Below are 21,197 nucleotides of genomic sequence, written 5' to 3' on the forward strand. Positions count from 1 at the left end.
TTCCAAAACTTATTGTGCTTTTTTTCCCTAGGAGAATATTCCTTATTCATATAATCCTAGGGAGCATTAGATAATTATTGTTGTGCAAAAGAAAAGCAAAGAAACAAAAAGAAAACCCCGTGCAATGGAGACCTTAATGGTATTTAAAACCCCTCCCCCATTCCAAAATACGTGTGAGACAGACGCAGGGAAGGCAGAGGGGCATATGAATTTTTTAAAAAATAATACAATAAAAGTAATCGTCGTGTGGTGGGCTTTTCTTTCTGGAAAATTCTCTCAATACGTGACTTTTCGTACTTTTTGTCTTCTCCGTTTGCCAGCTAGAGTGGTATGGTGCCTGCATGAGCTTTCTCCTCCGCTGGAGGCTGTTCGGCACTAAATTCGTGAGGAATAATAGCATGTGATCATTCTAGTTAAAGCAGTTAATAACTGGTTAAGCGACATTTCCCTCAAACGACTGTTTTCCTCGCCCTAAAGCAGTCTCCTTCACCCCATCCCAGTCCTCCCTTCCTCTTCAACAATGCCCCAACTTCCTCCCCAAATCTCCAGCTCCCAGCCCCCCCCGCAATCCTACACCGCAATCCTACAACTGTATTGTCCTCCTAAGCACCGAGCGATCCGGTCTGCCGAGGCAAGAAGGAGTCAATCCATGGAGGGAAAAAGCAAACTGGAAAAAAATAAATGCTCCTGCTCCCCAGAAGGAAAACGTAGACGGAGCCGCCAAGCCCTGAGCCTGCCGCGGGCTGCCCGGCCCGAGTTCCCAGCAGGTGGGGAGCTGTCCGGCGCGCAGAGAGTTAAAGGCATCATCGCAGCCATTAGAGGGAAAAGTTGCGGCGCGGCGAGCCCGGTGAAGTCCTCCAGCCCGCCCCCCTTGCCCACTCCCCACTTCCCGAGCTGGCTCGGCGTTTAGGGAGGGCAGTGATCACGCAAGCCGGAGCAGCGGGCTGACGTTGGACGAGCTGCCAGGTAGCTGAGAGCAGGCAGCGAAGCAGCTGAGGCACTTCCCCGCGTTGCAAGCCCGAGTGTGGACTCGAAGCCTCTCCGAATCCGAGCCAGCTGGTTTTAACCTTCGCGAATTGCGCTCCCCTCTCCCCAAAGCCAGTGCTCGCTGAACCAGCAGCAGGATGTTTGCAGTGTCGCGCCCAGGGCTCTGAGACCGAGCCTCTGATACATTTGCATTCCTTTCTTTTAGGGCTTTTTGGCTGTCGGCTACACTGATGTGACCCCCCCTCCCCTTTTTGGAATGATGGGGATCTTTTTGGCGTATGTTGGATTTGTTTTCTTTTCCGTTTTATATGTACAACAAGGGCTCTCTTCTCAAGGTAAGTGTGTGCTCATTGGCAAATATACATTTGCTTGTGGAATGTGTGTGTGTGTGTGTGTGTGTGTGTGTGTGTGTGTGTTCTCTACATTCAAAGAACGGCCAAGCAGATGTAGTGAGATTCTTAGCAAGTAACGGTGCAATAGTGTTCTGTTTGGCATTTTTCTTTAAAGTTTATTAAATAGTAGGCAAGCTAGATTTGGCAAGCCTAGTTGGTGCCTGACAATGAAGTGGGTTCCTGTGCAAGCGCAAACACAGGGGTGTGTGTGTGTGTGTGCGTGTGTGTGTGTGTGTGTGTGTGTGTGTGTGTGTGTGTATGTGCGCCTTGTATCTGTGTGCATGCACTGGGTAACCACTCATGCATACATAATCATCTCAAACAAACAGAGCTGGGGATGGGGGGCTCTCCATTGCCAGTCCTCAGTGTAGACAGAATTGGTTTAGAGTTTCCTTTTTCTGGGTCCTTGCGACTTCGTTTGCATGTGTGTTTATCAAAGGACAGACTCCTCTGAGGACCCATAAAAAGGCACGACTTGCATCACAAACAGCAGCAGCCTGCTGAATCCAGTTGTTCAGGACTTCGCAGGCTGCAGTGATCATTTCAGCACCACGAACAGATCACATCTCTGCTGCCAGAAGACTGCATCACTTCTGCAAGCAGAAATGCTATCTTCCTCCTGGGAGCTGAAACAGAAAAGTCCTTTTCAGAGCCGAATGTCTTCTTTAACATCCGCTACTTCCTTTAAGTATAAATACGGTTCCACTTCGGTAGAGATAGTCTTGGTATTTCACAAAATTTTGAGAAGAGACACTGATGGTGCCTCCCTTTAAAAAGTGGGGGGAAGGTGCACCCACCCAAAATCAGTGCCACAGCCCCCCAGTCCTGTCCATGAGTGTGCGTTGTAGTTGTGCACCTCCATCACCCACAAATCTCCCTAAGACTACTTTCAGGGAAACATCAGTTCTTTGCAAAGTGTCCCTTAGACAAGATAAGAACAAACACCCAAAGCATTCCATGTTGAAGAAATGCCTTTGGGGAAAAGGGAACATTTCATTTTCGTGAGTTTCATCTTAACTCTGAATTTTGCAGAGTAGCAGTGTCAAGATCGATAGTGAAAAGACTGAAAAAAAAATATCTCTGGTGGCTTCAAAATAGTCTTTAATCTGAACTCAAATGAGGGGTGTGATTCTTACATGCCATGATGCACAGCAATTGGCAGCGTGATGGCTTGATGAGAACAAATACAAAGGTGAATCTGGAAAGAAAGAAATATTCGCAGCTTAGAACGTGTGCAACTTGTTTCACTGCTGTGGTCTTAACATCGCAATCGCTAAACATTGTTTTGATATATCAGGAAGGTGCATTTTGACAGGTAATCACGATCCATTCTCTGTTATATGAACATCCAGTTAGTCATAGATTGTTTAGAAACTTAGCGCAAGAGGCTCTCCTCATAGATCAGCTTGACAGATTTGTCAAAAATGTAGCTCACTGAATCCCTCTGTAAGTTTTGGGTAATGCTGCAGTCTGACAAAAGGTATGTGGGCATCTTGGCTAACAGAGGGGAGTTATTTGGCAAGCTCGTTAGCCTTTCCATTATCTGGACTTCATCAACAACAAAGTTATTTAGGCATGATCCCAAAAATGAGACAGGAACGAGGCAAAGGAAGGGGGGTTGGGGAGCCAGGCAAAGTCCGAGATGTCACAGAGGGGTTTTGTTGCCCTGATTTTTAAGTCCAAGAAAAATGTAGCGAGCTCTCAAGGAAAGAGAAGCTGACGAGAGTGGTGTGTACATTCCAACAAGATGCATTTCTGTTTTGCAGCAAAATTCACCGAGTTTCCGCGGAACGTGACAGCGACCGAGGGGCAGAATGTGGAGATGTCCTGCGCTTTCCAGAGTGGCTCTGCCTCGGTGTACCTGGAGATCCAGTGGTGGTTTCTGCGGGGGCCCGAGGACCTGGAGCCCGGGGCCGCGGTGGCTGGTGCGCAGGTAGCGGAGTCGCGTCTTCCGCAGCGACCCCCTGAGTGTGTCCCACTCACCCCCTTAGTCCTCTAGGTGTCCAGTTTAGGGGGCGCCCCCGGGGGCCCGCGTGGTTCTGTTAGCGCCACTGATGCCAGCAATACCAGGCAGTGAGCAGGAATGTGTCCTGCTGATATCACGTTAAAACCAAGGAGGACGTCCTGTTGTGGAGTCTTCCCCAGTTAAAACTGGGAATGACTTCCTCCTTTTAGTACCGGCGATGGTGGAGCTGTCCTTCCGGGACTGCTGTGTTGACACATCCCAGGACACTCTCCTCCCCTTTCCGGACGGTGGGGTGGGGAGGGATTGTTCTGTGTCTCCATCACACACACACGCAGGCACACACACACACACACACACACACACACACACAGCGTCAGTTCTCACGACTGAGGTTGTCAGAAAAGAGGTTGGGGGAGGGGGAGAGAGAAGGGAAAAGAGGAGGGGTAAGTGGAGGCGGGCAAGGGAGCGACGGAGAGGGGGAAGAAAGGCGGGGGCGGTGGAAAGAGGCGGGGAGAGAAGGAAAGACGGAAGGGAGAGGGGATGCGGAGTGAACGATGGAGGGCCCCGGAGGTGACTCCTCAACACCCCGGAGAGGAGGGCGGAGGGGTGGGGTGAGAAGGGAAAGGGAGGTGTGGAGAAACGGAGCAGGGCTGGGAAAAGGAGGAGAAGAGGAAAAGGGAAGAAGCGGTGAGAGAGGAAAAGAGGGTCCGAGCAGAGATTGAACAGTTCAGCAAAAGAGGCGGCCTTATCGGAGCGAAAAGAAAAAAGAAAATCTGGCAGAGACCCCAGGGAGGGGTCGCAGGCTGGGCTAAGACGCAGAATCCCGTCCCCGCAAACTTCCACCCGCGCCCGCGCCCGCGCCCGCGCCCGCGCCCCCTCGCCGGCCCGGCGCGTCCGAGACCCACCTCCCCGCGCGCGCGACTCGGCAGCGCCCCCGCGCGGTCCCCTCCCCGCGCCGCGGTGGCCTGGGCCGCGCTCGCCCTCGTCGGTCTCTTTTCTGAATCACCCCACCGGAGACAGTCCTACCGCCCCCGCTCGGGGCTCGTCGGGCAGGCTCGACGCGGCCGCCCCCGGGACCGGATGGGGACCGTGGGGGTCCCGAGTCTGAGCGCCGTCTTCTTCTCCCGCAGGTGGAGCTGGTGCCCGACCGAGACCCGGACAACGACGGGACCAAGATCAGCGTGAGTATCACAGCGACAGGCGACAGGGGGCGCGTGCCTTTGTCAGCTGCCAGGCAGGCCCCAGGTGAAAATGAGTGAATTTTAGGTTTTTTAAAAAGCCCTTTAACTAGTTGTCCCCGAGAACGGCAAGGTCACGAACGCAGGGCGAGAACCAGTCTTCCCTTTCTTATTTCACTGGGTCCCAAAAAAATTGAAGCCGATTTAAAGATGACACAATAAAATTATTTACTTTACTATCGTAAGTATTTAAACAATTACTAAAGACTCATTTTGCCGGCCAAAGAGTGTGACGCTTTTTTTCTCACTCTTTTTTAACAGTTAAATAAATAGTTGTAAGCCTGTAGCGCTGCAATGCTAATCTTCATTCAAAATCATAGAATCATAGAAAGAATTATCCTTTAATAGGAAGTAAAACACTAACTTATGAAAATCTTCCTAGGCAGGAAAAAATTAAAGCATCCAACGGGATGTTGAAATTGTCTTGAAAACACTCAATTTTCAATGTGATTCATAATGCATGCCATGTATTTCTAATGCAGTGCTCAAAATCATATAAAGCCAAAGCCAATATAAATATAAAACATAGTGGAGGAGGTTGACCTATTGAAAATATCGAGATGTATTTCGACTGTCCTGATTATTACTTTTAATAACTCTGTGAAATTAGAAATAAAAAGAAAATTGTATCTTTTTACTACATCACAATTGAAACCTCCTACAATCACTTTATATTGATAGAACTGCCTAGCTCATTCATAAATAATAAAGAAGATTCCATTACTAGAAATGAAATAGTTGTATAATCAGGAAGTACAAGGCCTCCTTAGCGTATATATGTGTTTAGGAATTCTTTTATAAAACACTGATATATGTAAATTATAAAATACATGTATTTTATAAAAATACATAATATTTTATATATTCTATAATTTTATAATATGAAACTAATATTTTATAAAATAAATGCAAATGTATAATCTAAACATGGAAGCAAATATCAAACAAAAATAAGACATAAACCAAAAACTACAATTTACGTTCATAAACTTACCGACTTTAGAATATTTTAATTCAGTTATTATGCTATCACACAATTCTTGTTTTCACACGATGCTAGAAAGGCTCACGGGTAAAATTAATTATTGACAATACTTTTCTTAAGTATTTCATTTTATATACATATATATGTGGCTCGATTGTTCACTGACTAGTCAGGTTTCACCCTTCACCCACGCCTATATCTTCCAAAAAGCGGTAAGGAAAATAACTTCCCACATCCTGAACTAAGGAAGCATGCGGTTAAGAAACACGGTGATGCACACAGCTACTACATACTGCGACTAACAGTATTATCTATGCCAAAGGTTAATAAAATCTAGTGAATCAGCAAAAAATTCTCGTTATAAAAAAATTTTTTTTTCAACGTTTATTTATTTTTGGGACAGAGAGAGACAGAGCATGAACAGGGGAGGGGCAGACAGAGAGAGGGAGACACAGAATCGGAAACAGGCGCCAGGCTCTGAGCCATCAGCCCAGAGCCCGACGCGGGGCTCGAACTCCCGGACCGCGAGATCGTGACCTGGCTGAAGTCGGACGCTTAACCGACTGCGCCACCCAGGCGCCCCAAAATTCTCGTTATAAACTGAGGTAGAAACTAGTTGGTTCCCAGTTTACCTACAAGGTGACCTTGGTCATGTCATGTGTCTTAAACCAGCGGTTGTTAACTTAGAATTCTCAGGTATTCTTTTATGAAACATTGTGATAGCTTCACCTCTTGGAGATGCAGACTTAATGTTTCCACATTAATCCAAATGAGACCATTTTCTCACAGCTCCCTAGAGGATTCTAATGTGCAATCAGTGCTGAGAATCACGGATCCAAACCCCCAAATCTCAGTTTACTGTATAACAATAATCATATAAGTACTCCAACTATTTCAAACTTTATTAGGAGACTCAACTGACTATATTTGAAACGATTAGTCCCCATTATTTTTATAGTATTAGTATATTTATAAGTAATTTTGCATACAAATAAATACATACTATGGTTATGGTTCAACTGTTGGAAACTGTATACAACTCTGTAGGTAAAAACAGATGAGCGCTCCCCAAGTTTTCTTAATTACTTGGGGCATTTGAAAGTGTATGCCTTCTTCACTTCTTTTCCCTGCCTTTCAAAATCATCCAAGGCCTTAAATCCTGGGTGTCTTATGAAATCCATCATCCGGTCAATCATGGATAATAGATGATGTATATAAAATCTAGCTGTTCTGATAAAGACGCTTATGGATATCTATGTGTATATGTAGATTTGACATAATATAAAATTATATATAATCTTACATATTACAATTATATATAATTGTGCTGTTAATCTGGCATCAAAATTATTAGAAGAAATAAGAAAGCCGGTTTCACTCTTGAAAATCAAACCAGCCTCTGATTGATGGCCTCTCCAGTTCCAGTAGCATAAAAACCCTATCATTGCTGGAAGTATGTACTCTGCCCATAAGACCAGGTGATATTAATCTGCACCCCAAGTCATGCCACCCCATGTTTGCCTGCACCAAACATTTGAGAAGAATACTTAATATTCAAGCCTTGTGTCACTACCTTTAGTAAGGCATCCCCAATGTGGGGATAAAAACACATTCTCACTTAAACCCTGGTGTCCCCAACAACATAGTTTTGTGATCTCTCAGAGTTGTAGCCTGAAGTGATGACAAGAGGCGGTGCAAACTATATCCTTTACCTTATTATGTCCGTGTTTCGTTCAACGGAGCCAACCAGGCAGAGGTCAATCCCATGGTTGGAAAATGGCAGACCTGGAACCTAGGATCTGGGGACCACACGGCTGAGAGACTCTGGCGCTGGCCAGATTGAACTAATTACCCCATGATTTTGTGAAGCCAGTTGTTAGTGCAATGGGATAAATACGACCTTCGTATTTGACTGTTGAGAAAATAAATAGCTCTCTGACTGTGGCTACGAGGCTATTAAGACCCTTTCATTTTCCAACATTAGCAAGCTTAGGAGCACGTATGGGAACAAAATCATTTGATGTAGCACTTTTTTTTTTCCACCTGCAATTTTTCAGACAGTGAAAGTCCAAGGCAATGACATCTCTCACAAGCTTCAGATTTCCAAAGTGAGGAAAAAGGATGAAGGCTTGTATGAATGCAGGGTGACAGACGCTAATTACGGAGAGCTGCAGGAACACAAAGCCCAGGCCTACTTGAAAGTCAATGCCAACAGCCATGCTAGGAGGATGCAGGCCTTCGAAGCCTCGCCCATGTGGCTGCAGGATATGAAGCCTCGCAAGAATGTCTCAGTGGCCATTCCCAGCAGCATCCACAGCTCTGGCAACCAGCGAATGCACTCCACCTCCAGCCCTCAAGCGGTAGCCAAAATCCCCAAACAAAGTCCACAATCAGGTATGGAAACCCATTTTGAGCCTTTCATTTTACCACTCACAAACCTTCCCACAGGAAGATCGGTCAAGTAGAGTAGACAGGTTTATGTATGATGGTTTTAAAATTGGAGACCTAGTGCAGTTGGAATGATGACGAGATGAAGCACGCGGGGCCTTCCCAGAGGACGTGAGTCACCCCGTTAGTCTCTGGCCGTGTACACGTCCAGGGGACCTAAGAGCTGGACTTTTTTTTTTTTTTCCTTCTGTATTTACACCTTAGAAGAACAGTAATTCATGTCATGTTGGTCGCATTATAAATGCATGTTCATTTTCTCTACAGATTTATGTATCGATAATGGCCCAAATTAAGAGACTTTCACTTAATCAAAATGTAAATGAAAGAGACAACACATTTTTAGCGGCCCCTAGCTTGAAGGCAGGATTGTTCTCCAAGGGCTTTTGATTTTGAAGGAGAAACTTCAGCTGCCTGTGATGAAAGTGATAATGATAATGGGAGGAAGTGAGGGGGGATGAAAGGCAGTAAGTAGTGCAGAGTTTCGGCAACTCCCGCAAATGTGCCTTCGATGCCAATTTAGGAGCTTAGTCACACATTTCCCAAGTCAGCTGTGCAAGTTAAAGCTGTTCTGAATAGCATTAATTTATGCAATCACTCAGCCAATGGAAACTCATTGAAGTTTTAACCTTGATGGGGGATAAAGGGTTCTTGGAATGAGCAGTCCCCTGCATGACCCCGTGACTGTTCTGTATTTTGTTCAAACACTTGACGTAATATTACAGGATGCAGGCAGCATAAAAATACTTAATTTATCGTTCTTTAAGTTTTTCCCTTCACCGTTTATCATTGAAGAAGTATTGATACTACTATTGGTAGTAGCAAATGACACTGCTAACATTCAAGGTCACTTTAGCCGTCAAATACATGATGGCATTTCATTAGGATAATTTCAGATACATGTGTACATATATATTAAATATTTGCTGGTAAACAGCACTTTTAAGATAATGTGTGCCAACCTAGGCTTCCTTCTTATTCATCACGTGCTAATGGATATGATGTGTGGAGAGCTTGACTCAGGGTCCCTGGGGGTTTGCATCGCTTTTAAATGTGGGTGAGTTTGCCTTGGTCCTGGCAGTTTCTGCCAGTCTGATGAATAAATAGCTTAGCCCCTTAGCCTCTCTAAGGCTCAGTTTGTGTGGCTTTGTCTCATTTTCCTCCTTATCATCTCTTTTGTTTCCCAAGTTAAAAAACAAGACCACAGCTAGAATATATATGTACATATATATGTATATGTATACATATGTATATACACATATGCATATGTAACACACGGAAACACACACACACACACACACACCCCTAGTGGTTAGAATTTTTGTATCCATTATTTAATAGAGATTCAACGTCTTTGGAGACATTGTCCCCCTCCCCTTCATGCAAAGATAAAAACAGAAGCTAGACACTATATGCAAAATTAGAGTAGCCTCAGCAGACATTTTACAGCCTTATTAGGGAGAACTCCAAATCATGGAAGTGAAATTATTAGCCTACATAGACTACTCCAAACTAGAGATCATAAATCTGTTCCACTGAATAAAATCAAATGGGTTACCTATTCCAATGGAGGATTTTAAGCATGGAATGAAATGTTCTATTTCTAAATTATTTACTTTTGGATTAAGTAACGTACTCTCAAAATAGCTAACTTATCTTAATATATTTTTCTCAGTATTGTGATTGGAGCTAAATGGTAGAACTCTAGATATCTTCTAACAGTTTTCAAGTAGGAATCACCGCTTATTTTCCACCACACCACCAGCTTGACTTGTTTTCTCTAAAGCGAAGTGGGAGAAGGGATGCTGACTTCATGGATATGCATCCATGGATATGCATCCAGATATGCATGGATATATGCATATGGAAGAAAGGATGTAGACTTCATGCATAAGCATCCAGATATGCATCCAAAGCCATCTGCTTATAGCAAAGATTAATATGAAATATATCCAAATCTTTCATGTCTATGTTTTTCTACCAGTAGAAATACTAGAAAATATTTTTGATACATTTAGTAACATTTTTTAACTACTTCAGAAGCTGGGGTTGCCCAGCCACCCATTCTATATGTGTGTAAGTTTTTGAGCTTGCACAATTATTGTATACAATACATTATCTGGGATGGATATTTATATAGTAGATTCACTGTAACACCTACATCCTGATTTATAATTTTGCTTTATAATTTTCCAGGTTATATCCAAATAAAGCTGATTTTAATACCCATGCTTCATTTATTCACTCTCCATCCTTCCAAGAGCTTCTACGCCAGGCACAATGACACAAAAATGGGAGACATATTTCCTCTCTTTGTGAGCAAACACAATATTTGTAAATTCCATTCATCATGCATCTTTTTTTTTCCCCTTGTTCTATTAAAGGCAAGACATAGTGAAGACACAAAAATTAAAATCTTGCTTTTACAGGCCAAGATAGTAACCTTTTGTCTATTTTCGCTACCAGGAGGCATGCTTCATCCATGGTACATAAGACACTGTAATATTAACCTAGGTTACAAAAGGCTGGTTTATCTGGCCTTTTCTCTTCACGATAGTCTTTGACTGGGTTGAGTAAATTATTTAGGATGAATTACTCAACTCTTAATTCATAGTATTTTTCTGTCAAAGGATTTTTGTCTCTCTGTAGGACAAGCACTAACTGAAAGTAACTCTGTATACATACCTAGATATAATGTTCAAATTGTCATACAATTAACCAGTTTTCCTAAAAACAGAAATTTACATGGAAAAAAAAGGATGGAAAAAGAGCTTATTACCATCTACGTATCACAAGATAAAGACACATTTAACTATCATTTAATATAGCTAGTCCCATTTTTCCAAAAGTTAGTGAGCATGTGACTGGACCCTCCGGCTTTAAACTGTTTATCTTTATGACATCGCCTTTTCAGTTCACTTGATTAATGCACAATTAAAACCAAAATAATGAGGGAAAATGATAAAGCAAATGGATAGACAAAACCTGGCTTTTGCAACCCCTTGTTTTCTCATTGCCAGTTCTTTTGAACTTCAGTTTTGTGCACCCATAACTGACATTGAAAAACTGTCCTGTAGATGTTCTGAGGAGGAAGAAATTCCTGGTTCTACTTCCATCTTCACAGGGAACACCCAGACGTACTGGAGCGCTCGCGCCTCCCCAAACACCTCCCTCTACACACCCTTGTCTACTTGCTTCTTCCGGTCTCATCCCCCTTCCAGGAGCCAAAGGTGCCCCCCACAGGCCACCGTCCAGTCCTCCCTTTGTCCCTCTCTTCTTTCCCGGCTGCTGGACCCCTCCCCACACCTGGAAAACTGGCAAATTGGACTGAAGGCGCTAGCCGCCAACCACCATCCGGCAGGGGGCGCCGGCGCCCACTCTGCCTTCCTAGCACCTCCTTCCCTGCCAGCCCTGCAGTCAGTCCTCAGCCCGGTCCCCTCACCTCCCCTGTCTTGTCCTGAGCAGTTGCTAGGAACATCAGTCTTCCCGTGTCCTCTTGATTGGCTGGTAGAGTTTCACGTTTGTTGGCTTCTCCCCAAAACGCCTCTCTTGAATGTAGACCTCTTCCATTCTCAACTCCCTGAACTTCTCATCCACTGTTAGGATTTCCACGGCTAACTTTCCCTCAGAAAACTCCTCCACCCCTGTTTCCAGTTCTGATTTCTTTCTGGAGAGCCAGACTGCGGTTCACTCTGGTCCCCCAGTGCATCTCCACATGTGCCTTCTACAAGCACTGTGGCAGGGTAGAGAGGGCTGCACCTTTGTTGACTGCACCCATTGACACCCGGGGCCGTTCCTCCCTGCCCCCCGCCGCCCCAGCCCGGCTGGCATGAGACACTTAGACAGGAAGGTGTAAGGTAATGTTATGCAAGCACTGCAACGCCCAGTCGAGAGACCTAGCCTTTCTGTTGTTGGCTTTCTAGCTTCTGCTGTTGGCCTCTTAGAAGCCAGGCGTCATAAAAGGACAGCTACCTTGAGACCGCCTTACTGAGTTGACAGAAGCCCAAGCGGGCCAACCTTTACCTTCAGCCCTCACTGCTATTTCAACCAGCACCTTGCAGCTGAGCCCAGCTGACATTAACTCCTGAGAAATAATAAAGAGTTGTAGGATGGTTTGTTTCACAGTGATCTCTAGGTTAGGCCCCCAAACGCAAACAACTCAAAACTGAGTTTATTATCTTAGCTTCCTCACCAAAAAGAAATGTTCTTCCTCTGGGGTTCCCCAATCCTTTTAACAACATGATCACCATCCACAGGTCTTGTGGAAATCTTGAAAATGTTCTTATTTCCTCTTCTTCCGGTTGCCACAATGAATCAGTTATTCAGTCCTCCAAATGGTCTCTTTAAGATAACCTTGAACAACTGCGTTTTTTTTTCCTGTTCCACCAAGAGACACTTTGTTCTCAAGATGGAGCCTGTTCACTTTCCGCATCTCTTGCAACAGCTCCTAATACTTTGCCTTTTTAAATTCTAATGCATCGAACAGATCACAACAGAGCAAGTATGATATAATTACTATTTCCAAAGCACCGTCGCAAACTCGCGTGGTGTAATTTCCAGCCTTGTTGCTCCCGCTTTCCCAATCCTCACGCCCATAATCTTCTTAATTGGTATTTCTGCAACATTTTCAGATACTGTTTTACCTCTGTGACTTTGCAACTGTGTTTTCCCTGCGTGGGCCCTTCCCTCTTTGCTGAGTTCCTACTCAAATGCAAATTCTTTTATAAAGCGTCCTCCTTCGTCTTAGAATTGGTTGTTTCCTCTTTCAGGGCTCAAAGCAACTTGTTTACACTTAACTTTGAAGCCATTGTTGTGCCTTGTAGTGTAGTGTAGGAATTTTTCCTGGGGCTTTCCTCCTTTCCTGGCTGGATTCTGCCCTACTGGGAAGCCTCAGGCTCAGGGGATAGTCGGTCACCCAACTATAACTCGTAGGCTCCAAATATTACAATTTGCATTTGCAATCCACCAGGTGCCTGGAACAAGTGGAGTTCATGTTTGCTGGAGGAAAGGGAAACAGAGAGGGACAGTAAATCTTTGTTTTTGTTGTTTTTTTCCTTATAATTATATTTGCATAAGTACATAATACTGCCACTATCCCAAAGCTGAAACGAGACTCTAAAACAGTGTTTCTCGAAGTGTAGTGCAGACGACCTAAGCCAGACTCACCAAGGGAGCTGGTTAAAAATTCATATTCAAAGACTCCACCCAGGACCTACTGAATGAAAGTCTGAATCGAGAACCAGAAAGAAGTATTTTTATGTGCAGCAAATTACGAAAATCATTAGCTGTACCGAGTTCTTATAGGCGAGGAAAGAATTTTGTATCGTTTCCTAGGAGATAGGCATGCAAGTGTTCGATGCTACAAAATCCTTTTTTTGAAACTGGCCTTTGGCCATCGTTTATTTTCCAGTGTAGAGATAGACTTGTGCAAAGCTGTTCTCTTCACTCCTGTGATCTGCAGCTGGCACTTACAGGAAATCTGGCCATTGGTTAAGGGGTAGTTCTGTTTCCGCGTGTGGAGTCTCTAGTCACTCAGCAGGGACGCTGATTCTCTGAACTCCGAAATATGATTGTGTTTTCACCAGGAGGTGAACCTGAACACTGAGAGGCAGCTGCCTTGCTACAGCTGCTAGATGCCAAGAGCTCCTGGAGCTCCCCTGCTGCCGATAAACATGGCTGCTTTCCCAAAGTGGCCAGATCTAGTAAGAATGATCCTGAAACAGGATTCAAAGCTGCCGGTGGGGGTGGGGGTAGGGGTGGGGGTGGGGGGATGGGAGGGGGCAGCTGAGGGGCTGAGGGGCTTGCAGGAGATTGTTTTCCTCACTTAAAATATGAGGAAATGGTGCGTGGCATCCAGGTAGAAAGCCCATGATATGATTTAGACCTCAATGTTGATTTTGGTTTAAATGATCCAACTTGGCTGCTTACACAGGTTAAATTAATTTGATCATCGTAATTCTATCAGTTAAATGGCTGCTATGTAAATCAAGTGTCTATGAATAAGATGAAAAATAGATTTGAGGCAGTGCTTTAGATAATACCGGCCAAGGAATCTGCTCGAGCCATGTTTGAACCGGAATTATGTGGATTAAAAGTCTATACTGGCTAAATTCTCTCGCAAACCATACTTCACTCATTGAAATTCAGTACCTATCTGGGTCTATAAAACCAAGGGCCAGCTATATGTTGGGAGGGCTTTTCAATGCACGACTGGACACATTAAGGTTTACCTGTGATTTCCAGGAGCTCTGTAATTACGGAGCCATAAAGCAGAATTGTCAGGGTTCTAAGCTCTTGTCTCTAATGATTGCATGATCCTTGAGATTTCAGAAAGCTGCCAGAGAAGCAGCTATCTGGATAGATGACCAAAGGTTGGAGAAGTTGCTGGAAAGACTTAGTTCGGTTGGCCAAGGTAACACACATCTTAAAAGAGAAAATGCAGGGTTCCTTCTCCCAAGGATTGCTGCTGCCACCTATAGCTACCACAGGTGCATTCATATCAGCTGCAAGGGGTAGAAATAAACAGGAAGGTGTTCCTTAGACCTTCTGCCTCTTGCCTTGGCATTCACCAGCAGGGGCAGTAGGCACAGCACTTAAGGAGGACGTCCGTCCCCATCTCATGTCCATCACTCATAACTGGTCATGTCTCCATATCCTCATTTATTAAATGGAAACTATGGTATCCTCACCGAGTTTTGAGGATTCAATGAAATTAGATACAGAGAGAGCTCGGCATTGATCAAGCCCTCAATAAATGATAACTAGTTGTTGTATTAATAGGACTGTTGTTGCATGTGCGTTGTTATTATGATGGTGATTATTAGGAACCGTGAAGTCCTGAGAGTACATGGTCTACACCACCTGACTCCACTGTGGCGGAGTGTATGTATTGAGTGTGTGTAGGTGATGAATTAAAGAAGGAAGACTGAGTCTTCATTCCTGGCTCACGTTTTGTTGTGCATAATTTCAGAACTTCCTTTTTTACTCTGTCACAATGCCATTAGTTGATGATAAATTTCCCCCTAGATAACCATACTAAATATATTGGCCACCAGCTGTCTTGCCCAAGGTTGTAACTAGATCCTTATTGTAAAGCATAATAAAACTCCAAAGGATTGTTAGGAATTTGAACTGTGTGACCGGAATAAGCAACATGTATTTGGAAACCACAATTATACACCTCGGCTGCTCTCTTAATTAATTTCAAGCTTTCCAAAAATGACCCTCAGAATTTTTAAAATTGTAAAATAATTAAACATACATCTGAAAACATAAACAAGTGAGACTAGTTAAAAGCTTTAAAAATAGAAAAAATAAAATAAAATGGATTTAGATAAACCAATAACTCCCAGCCTGTTTGTTGAGTGAGCTGTGTACAAAATATCTCTGAACCTCAGGAGTCATTATTTATGACACTGAAATATTAACACATATGCCCTAAGGGTCATTTCCAGCAGTAAGTGACATGATGTATTTTAACTATCTGTCAGGGTAAACCTGGCAGTGATTGGTTCCTTTTTCTGTACCTACCAGATATTGAAACATATTATTAAGTAACTATGATTAAAAAGGTAGCAAAGGAACACAAATATGAATAGGGAAGAAAGAAAATAAGAAGCCTGGGAAGCCCTAAAATTACATAAAATAATATCATACTGATGAACTAAAAAATACAAGAATTAAGAAAGGATTGATTTAATTAATAAGTGACAAAAGGAAACATTGTCATAATTTAGGATATATATCCAGATGAACTCAAATTAATTAAAGAGCAGAGCAGAAAAGAAAAATCAGATTTAGAAAGATTAGCATAAAATCAGATGCCTGAGGCTCTCAAGAGTTAAAGTTACAAAATATACAAGTGAAAGTAACATTTTACTGTAAGAAATTAAAAAAAATTTTTTTTGATTAAGTCAAATGTAAGTAAAACACGATGCTGCAGACAAGGAAATATGTACATCTAATACTTAGGAAAAGAATAAAATAATATCAATTTTACATATACTATGATTATGTAGTCCATTCTAAATGACTTAGGGATAGCAAAATACACTTAAGCCTATTTGGGTATGGACAACAATACCCAAATAGAAAATATTTGGGGCATAATAATAATTCTCAACAGTAACAACAAAAACGAAAGATATACAGTATCTAGTTTTCTTTTTAAAGACAATAACAAGCATTCTAAATATGAAGACCGTTGGAACACTTGGTTCAGAGAGTTCAGGTTTGCATAAATGAATAAATATGCTGTGTCTTTGGATGGGCGATCTCAATTTAAAAAATGTCAAGTTTTTCAAAAGTAGTTATAGACTTGATGCAGTCTCAGTCAAAACCCTAGTCTTTTTTTCAAACTTGACACATATAATCTTGGCAAAGATTTTTAGAATCAACATGTATCATCAAGGTTACAGGGACTCAAGCATTTTGGTATATGATTACTTACATGGTGAATTGGTACTTTCCTTCTGGAGAAAAATTTATCTGGAAAGATCAGTCACAGGGCTTTAGATTGTGTGGCCCACTTGTGCTTGAAGTAATATTCTTGGGAGGAGATTCCAGAAAGATCAGTGGGAAGTAGGCCCAGACCCATGCTTATTACAGAGGTCATCCCTAAATTGGAAATACTCAAATGACCAACAGCAAGGAAGTTACTTAATGAATGTGTTAAAATGTTAAAACCATACAGTGACTGTTACACAGCTTCTAAAATCAAGTTTTAATGAAACTAGGTAAGATTCAACACATAATATAATGTAAAAGATACAGGACAAAACATTAAAGTCAAAAATATAGGATATAAAACTTTCAATCAATCTGAGATACTTGCATAGAAAAATGACAAGAAATATATGAAAATGTACGTCCGAAGTCAAGATGTAATGATTATTTTTAATGTTTATTTATTTTTGAGAGAGAGAGAGAGCAGGAGAGAGGCAGAGAGGAAGAGGGAGACACAGAATCTGAAGCAGGCTCTAGGCTCTGAGCTTTCAGCACGGAGCCCGACGCAGGGCTCAAACCCACAAACTGCAAAATCATGACCTGAGCCAAAGTAGGACACTCAACCGACTGAGCCACCCAAGCACCCCAAGATGTTATGATTTTTAATTGCTTAATTATTTTGTGTGTATAATTAATATTTATATGGTGATAATTTATTACTTTTGTTATATTGGGGGGAAAAAACACATCATTTAAAATTTCCCAGATTTAAAGATAGTCCAGTGACAGGCAACTCATGACAGAGAAAACAAACAAACAAATAAAATATATTAAACAAATAAAAACAAAAAGGCAAGGTAAAATAATGGTGTATGATTGTGGAGGTCATGACAAATTAAAAACATATACACGCATGCATGTATGTGTACATGCACATATTTATACACACGTGCACACGTGTGTGCACACATACGTTAGAAGTCCTAGCATGGAAGTAGGAATTCTCAGAAATGCTAGTAGCATCGAAGTTAAGAACACTGCATCTTATTTCCTGTGAGCTAGATGGATAGTCTGACCATCAAATTATTTTTTTTTATTTTTCTGAACATAACGAGTGTGATCTTGATAAATTTATTTTGATGAAACTAATCAAACTCATATAAAGTCCATAAATTACATATCATGCAATCATTTTCCTCTCAATAGCATGACTCATTCGGCCCCCAATTCAGAGGGATTTCAGAGTGATGAATAATGGTGCAGTCATTGGGGCTATCAAGGAAAATTAGTACCCCGGAGGATTTATAAATGATAATTATGTTTTATTTAATATGTCTTTTAAAAAGCCTGAGAGAGCATTTTTGCATGAATTTAGAACCCTATATGTATAAAACAAACCCAAGACAGGTTAAACTCTTGGTGTTTGAACTAAAGCCAAGGGTAAAACTAGGCGTTAGGATTCCCTATTCCGTGAAGCTGATGACTGTGGAGCTGTTGAAAAAGTAAACTGCAAGAAATTACATGAAGCAATTTTATTAGCTTCACAGACAAAAATACTTTAATAAAGATTAAGTAATGCAGTCACTCTATATTTTAAAGTAGACAGGTCTTAGGCATTGCGCAATGAGGGGGTCTATCATGGGACGGCTTTTTTTCTTGTTTTATTTATGTTTTGTGTTACAGACACAATCTCAGCAACATCTTCTTCACCCTGGAACACATTTGAGCTTTAATTTTTCTGATTAAATAAGTTTATTAATTTTGCTCACTTCTCTTAGCAATGTAAATGGTTAATTTGAAAAACCCTACATGTAGGGAGCAAACAATAGGATCACAAGTACTAAATAGAAAGAAAAACCCTTTAGAATGTAAAAACTCAGTTTCAAACAATCTGAAAATATAAGTATTTTATAGATATGAACTATGTCTAAATATTTTTGGTGTTAATGCAGTGTCTAAATATTGTATTTAGCATATAATTAGAGAGAGAGAGAGGGAGAGAGAGAGAGAGAGAGAGGCAGGGTGTGAGCAGGGGAGGGGCAGAGAGAGAGGGAGACACAGAATCCGAAGCAGGATCCAGACTCTGAGCTATCAGCACAAAGCCCGACGTGGGGCTCGAACTCACAGACTGAGAGATCATGACCTGAGCCAAAGTCTGACATTTAACCCACTGAGCCACCCAGGCGCCCCAAGTGACATGATTTTTTATGTAATTCAGTCAATCTATAAGAAAAGAACCCCAGGCCCCTTATGTATTAATGGAGAGAGAGGATTAGAAATTACAATTGGACCATCCTTCATTACATACCATGACAACAATATTCATGTATTTAAAATTGTATCTAATAACAAATTATGTTTAGGACATTTGGTAAGCAGTCCTGGCAACTACATATTTTTCTTGTATGCACATGCCTTGATAAAGGGGATTTTAAATGCTTCAACTATCTCTGTTAATTACATAATTCTGATGGCTAAGGTCATTTCTGTTCTGAGGATAATTTGTAAAACATTATAATCTAGATAATTTTGAAATGGCTGGATTAAGGAAAAGGATAAAACCATGGGCTCAAATTTAGAAAATATGTGGGTAAAGTCTCAAAACATGTTTCTTATGTTAAAATAGGTGTGTTTTCTGAAGCTATATAACTGATGTTTTTCTAAAAAAAAATCTTAACGTTTATTCACTTTTGAGAGACACAGAGTGTGAGCAGGGGAGGGGCAGAGAGAGAGGGAGACACAGAATCTGAAGCAGGCTCCAGGCTCTGAACTGTCAGCACAGAGCCCGGCATAGGACTCAAACTCATAAACCCTGAGATCATGACCTGAGCCGAAGCTGGACGCTTAACCGACTGAGCCACTCAGGTGCCCCAAGGTTTTTCTACATCCTATTGGCAGTAGGTACTCAAATAATTTTTTCCTCAAAAGCAAACATTGCTGTACAATTAAAATGGATTTTTTAAAGATTTTTTTTCCAAATGTTTATTTATTTACTTTTGAGAGAAAGACAGAGAGGGAGAGAGCAAGGAGGGGAGGGACAGAGAGAGAAGGAGACAGAATCCCAAGCAGGCTCTGTGCCAATGGCACAGAGCCAGATGTGGGGCTCGAACTCACAAACCATGAGATCATGACCTGAGCCTAAACCAAGAACTGGACGCTTAACCAACTGAGCCACCCAGGCACCCCAAAGGTGATGTTTAAATGTAGGCAAATTACTGTGTAAATTTTGTTGAAATCTTTACTTTTCAATTTATGTAAGAGGATAAGTGAAAAGTGAAATCACAAAGTGAAATCACATTTCCGCAGCTATATTTCTTTCCTTGTCTTTCCTTGACTTCTGTTTCTTCACTCTGAGTGCCGCAGTTGCCATTTCTGTAAAAATATGAGATGTGTTTCTTTGACGAGAAATTCTTCTCTGGTGATGTTAGGGGAAGGGTGATCTATAACAACAGATTCTTTATTTCACCAATTAGTGAGTGATGGCTCAAATCTGAAAATACAGCTTTCTTACCTCTTCACTTAGTAGTCAATAATTCTAGCTGTGGTGCGCTCTTATTTTTTAATGTTTATTTATTTATTTATTTAGAGAGAGAGAGAGAAAGAGAGCATGAGAGCTGGGGAGGGACAGAGAGAGAGGGAGAGGGAGTAGGGCAGGGCAGAGAGAGGTGGAGTAGGGGGGAAGGGAGAGGGATAGAGATGGGGAAAGAGGCAGAGAGACAGGGAGGGAGATCCCCAGCAGGCTCTGCTGTGTCAGCATGCAGCCCAGCGTGGGGCTGGATCTTAGGAACCATGAGGTCGTGACCTGAGCCAAAATCAAGAGTTGGATGCTTAGATGACCGAGCCTCCCAGGAGCCCCTGTGGTGCTCTTTGTATCAGCTTCCTCACTCAGGGCAGACAGTCATAGCCTACCCTGACGTAAGGTCATTCCACATTGATCCCAGTTGTCTTCATAATTTCCTCTCTTACATTCCCCAAGTTGGATGTGCTTATTTAAGCTCTTTGGGAAAGGTGGCGTTGTTCAACAACACTGTCAAACTGCAACAAAACCACGTGTGTGTGCAGTCCCTAACAGGGGGTTTGTGATCATACCAACAAGATGTGGATTAATATCTACCTTTGTGTTATGAATAAAGAATATGCTAGTTAATAATGAAAACATACATGCAGGAAGGATAGTTAAACTCCGTGGGTAAGGAGTTGCCAGCCTCTCCGCAGCATTTATTTATATACTGGTGGATGTGATGCTAATAATAAATCATTCTTATTCATGCATCAAAGGAGTTATTAAATGCATGTAGTATTAAAAACCTCACTCTGAGAACATTTTGTTTTCCACTAATTTATATTGTTCTCCATTCCATTTTGTCAAAACAGCTCATATTTCCAAATATTTCTAACAGGCAGAATTGAGAGAGTCTAGAGTTTTCAGGCATGAAGAATCACGGGAGGAAATTATGATGCAAATTACCTTTTGGAGTGAAACAGAACTGGTTTTGAATGTCTGCGGCACCACCCACTGGCTGTGTAAACTCGAGCACAGAGTCAGGTCCTTAAGTAGCAAAATGATTATCGTAACTTCATGGGATCACAAGCAGAGGTCAAGAAATAACAAACATTCAAGAAATATTAGCTGCTGCCATTGTAATCATCATCCCGTCTGCACCCAAAGCAGTCTTAGCCAGATGAATGAGTTACAATGAAAGTGTGTTGTGAGATGCACTATGGCCTTAGCAGGTGGG

The 21,197-nt window shown here is 42.1% G+C and overlaps 1 protein-coding gene across 4 annotated transcripts in view; it reads left to right on the plus strand.

Annotated features, from left to right (window-relative positions):
• Positions 1-749: 749 nt before the first annotated feature.
• The window catches only part of VSTM2A (V-set and transmembrane domain containing 2A), a 29,048-nt gene continuing 8,600 nt past the window's right edge, over positions 750-21,197 (plus strand). For 2 of the 4 annotated variants that reach the window (XM_040455078.1, XM_040455079.1), the window contains exons 1-4: positions 815-1,322; positions 3,146-3,312; positions 4,476-4,526; positions 7,626-7,962. In XM_040455078.1, coding sequence (XP_040311012.1) covers positions 1,244-1,322; positions 3,146-3,312; positions 4,476-4,526; positions 7,626-7,962 — 634 coding nt within the window. In that variant the 5' untranslated portion in view covers positions 815-1,243. Of the gene's footprint in view, positions 768-814; positions 1,323-3,145; positions 3,313-4,475; positions 4,527-7,625; positions 7,963-21,197 lie in introns of those variants that run through there. The other 2 variants (XM_040455077.1, XM_040455076.1) reach the window with 2 other exon arrangements.

The sequence above is a fragment of the Herpailurus yagouaroundi genome, unplaced genomic scaffold, assembly GCF_014898765.1.
Source record: "Herpailurus yagouaroundi ecotype Mexico unplaced genomic scaffold, PumYag 214, whole genome shotgun sequence".
Taxonomy (NCBI): Eukaryota; Metazoa; Chordata; class Mammalia; order Carnivora; family Felidae; genus Herpailurus; species Herpailurus yagouaroundi.